Source organism: Rattus rattus, chromosome X, assembly GCF_011064425.1.
Source record: "Rattus rattus isolate New Zealand chromosome X, Rrattus_CSIRO_v1, whole genome shotgun sequence".
NCBI classification, from domain to species: Eukaryota; Metazoa; Chordata; class Mammalia; order Rodentia; family Muridae; genus Rattus; species Rattus rattus.
This window is the reverse complement of record NC_046172.1, coordinates 29,963,343-29,966,589: the sequence shown is the minus strand read 5'-3', so window position 1 is coordinate 29,966,589 and position 3,247 is coordinate 29,963,343. Positions and strand designations below refer to the sequence as shown.

The following is a 3,247-nucleotide window of genomic DNA, read 5'->3' as shown; positions in this document are numbered from 1 at the left end:
GACCAAAAGTTGACTTGGCCTCAGTGGTTCCATATCTGGCTTCTGAGGATTGGGCAGTAGGCCATCCCTGACACCTCAAAGAGACACCAGCCCTGCTGAGGGTTATGTTCTGGTGGCTTAGGTCACAAAGGCTGTTGCTAAGAGCCAGACAGAGAAAAGACTCTGTCTGCTACTCTGGAGTCTCTGTTGTGTTGCGGAGTATAGTCAGACACTCAATGGCAGGATACCAGCTCTCTTCCCTGGGAAAGCCCCTGGATGAGAATTTGCAAGAGATGTTCCACACAACACCTACCTTTGCTTCCAATCATCCTTTAAGTGTCTCACCTGACTTCCCACAGAGCCCCTCTGATCTTGAAGTACAACAGTGCTTTTACGAAGTTGCTGTAATCTCAGAGAGCCCCATCATGAATACAGAAAAGAGCTCAGAATTACCTGGCCATACACCTGAGTCACAGAAAGGTACAGCAGCCAAGAATAAACCAACCATTAGGAAGCCACAGCCCATTCGTCTCATTGGAGTGGATTCAGTCTTTGGCACAGGTATTACAGTCCAGCCACCCAAGTGCACTGAAACCTTCAAAGTTTCTGAAACATCAGCCTTCAGTAAAATTGTCAGTAAACAGAAACAGAGGCCCATTGAAATCAGGGATTCACAGATTGATATGGCATTGATCATGTGCAAACATACGCTACGTTTCATTTTTCTTCTGTATGTGGTGTACAAAATGTGCATTTTTGCCGTGCAACACTCCCAGTAAAGGGTTTCCAGATGACCCTAGTACTTCCCAGCAGACTCTATGGTATATACTGGAGCTTACAAAAACCTGTCTGCATAAGTCAAACTGTTATCTCACTTATGATATTTTGTCCTTCTGTCAAGCTGTAATAGCCTAGAAGTTCCTCTCCTTCCTTCTCTTCACAAGCAGTACCACAGAGACAGAGCAAGGAAGAACACTTCTGCTTGAAAGCTGAATGGACATTGAAAAGTTAAACTACCACCCATCAACTTGTTCATGTGATGCCAACAAGTTACACAAAGCACACAGACCAGCAGGTCCAGTGTGAACACACTCAAGCCCCAAAGATAATTGAAGAGCTCAGGGAAAAGGGGGACTTTATATATATTAAAACAGACATGTATGGATTTTCTGAGTGCAGAGATGAAGCAGAAGTCAAAATCTTGATGTTGGTTACAGACTAATTTGAGGATAGCTGTCCCAGCACATCAAATGATTATGAGCATAACAGCCTAACCATAGGATGCTTACATTAATGTGGGTAAAATATTAAAGAAATTAAGAAATCCTTACAGCCTGATGAGGATGAAATTGATAGCAATTTTGAGTTGACATTTTGTTGCCAAGACAGGAGAATTCCCATTTAGCTCCTGTGGTTCCTAGTTCCAATAAATCATCATTGAATTCAATTTAAAGAGTTAAAATTTCTCATTTCAAACTCTAATTTAGCCCTAAAAGCAGAATTCTTATACAATGAAGCAAAAAAGAAATAGTGGTATATTTTCCATATTGTCGCTGGGTTCTGTTAAAATTGTGAGTTTATAAATTGTCCTGCAGATGGCCCATAATCTCTGATCGGAGAGGTTCTGTCCTCAAATAGATGAAAGTACATAGCCTGTAGTAACTATAGGAACCAGGAGAATCAAATGGAACCATAGCCAGGATGAAGGTGTTGGGCAGCAAGAGAAGAAGAGCAAAGTGTAAATAATCTGATCACAGAAGTGGGAAAGGGGGATTCCTTAGGGAATGGGAGGTAGGCAAATGCAGGAGAAAGTGGAAAAAAGGAAAAGATGATGGTAGGATAGTGTAATATGATAGAGAAAATAGGACGGGGCTTCACATGAAGGAGGGAGGGAGGTAAATAAAGAAGGGATGCGGGTAAAGGGAAAGAGAAGAATACAAGTGATCTGGTCAAATGCAGGCTTGTTAGGAAAGTGAGGCAAATACAGGAAGAGAAAAAGGTAAAATAATATAGATGACTGAAAAAACAGACGAAATCATACCGTTAACTACCTATAAATCCCTATAGCACATGTACTTATATTTATAATTATACACACATCGTTTTAATGTACTGCTCTCATTAGAGCTGATGGTACTTCCTCAAAGAGTCAAAGACAACCTAACAAATTCCCTAATATCAGATATGGGAAGCCCTCTTTGAGTTCTTACTTAAGCCTGCCTAAGAGACTCACCGAAATATAGTGTACTATTGTTGACCTAGGTTAATTCCCAGATAGAGACAATAAGTCTCCATTGCTGAAGACACCATGCAGTTTTCAAAAACTGGCTCCAGATTCCCTTTAGTTTTAACTGACCTCAATTGACTATTCCGGAAGAATAGCTTTCATGATACCAGAAATTAGCATACAAGCTTCTAAAGTAGAGTGGCAACAAACAGCCTTTCCAGCAGCAACACCTCGGAATGAAGTCAGTGGTGCCCTCTCCCACAATGGGCTCAACCTTCTCACATCAATCCTTATTAAAAAGTTCCCTCAAGGCTTGACTACAGCCTGATCATAGGGGATATTATTCTCAATTGAGTCTCCCTCCTCTCCAATGACTTCTGCTTGTTTCATTGACATAAATATTCTCAGACATCTTGTTCACCTGACACAGAAACACATTGCTTCTCGGAACTTTTCCTTTTTCACTTATTCCCCAGATAGCATGTTAATAACCACATCACAACATAAAATATAAAATTTCACCCCCCGTTCTTAAAATTCAAACACATGAAAACTCCAATATCTTTAAAATATCCAATCTCCCCATTTAAAAAAACAACCCAGCAATCTCATTTAAAAATGCAAAATTCTTCCTCTGTCGGCACCTGTAATAAAGTAAAATGAAAAAACATCTCATCTCAAGAGGGAAGAACCAGGGCCCACTCATAATCTGAACAAGGTCATATCAAATTCCAGTCATAAAGATAACTCAGTGTTCAGGGTCTGGGATTCATTCATGAACTTGTGGGTTACTCTAAAGGGTTTAGGTCACGCTCTGGCTCTGCCTTCGCAGGACACAGCTTGTCTTCTAAGCTCTGGCAGGCTCCACTCCACTACTACAAGTCTTCTTGGAGGTTGCCATGTGGAACTGACATCACCAAAGTGCTAGTGTCTTCAGCTGCAACTGGGCTTCATGGTGTTTACTCAATAGGCTCATCATGGCATCAAAGCTTAAGTTTTCTGCATGACCCCTAAGTCCTGGGCTGTCAACTGCTACTGAGG

At 41.2% G+C, this 3,247-nt stretch overlaps 1 protein-coding gene across 1 annotated transcript; it reads left to right on the top strand.

Moving 5' to 3' along the window:
* Positions 1–215: 215 nt before the first annotated feature.
* On the top strand, positions 216–758 carry LOC116889140 (FANCD2 opposite strand protein-like). The gene has a single exon (XM_032890312.1). The coding sequence runs from the start codon at positions 216–218 to the stop codon at positions 756–758; it is 543 nt and encodes a 180-aa protein (XP_032746203.1).
* The last annotated feature ends 2,489 nt before the right edge of the window (positions 759–3,247 follow it).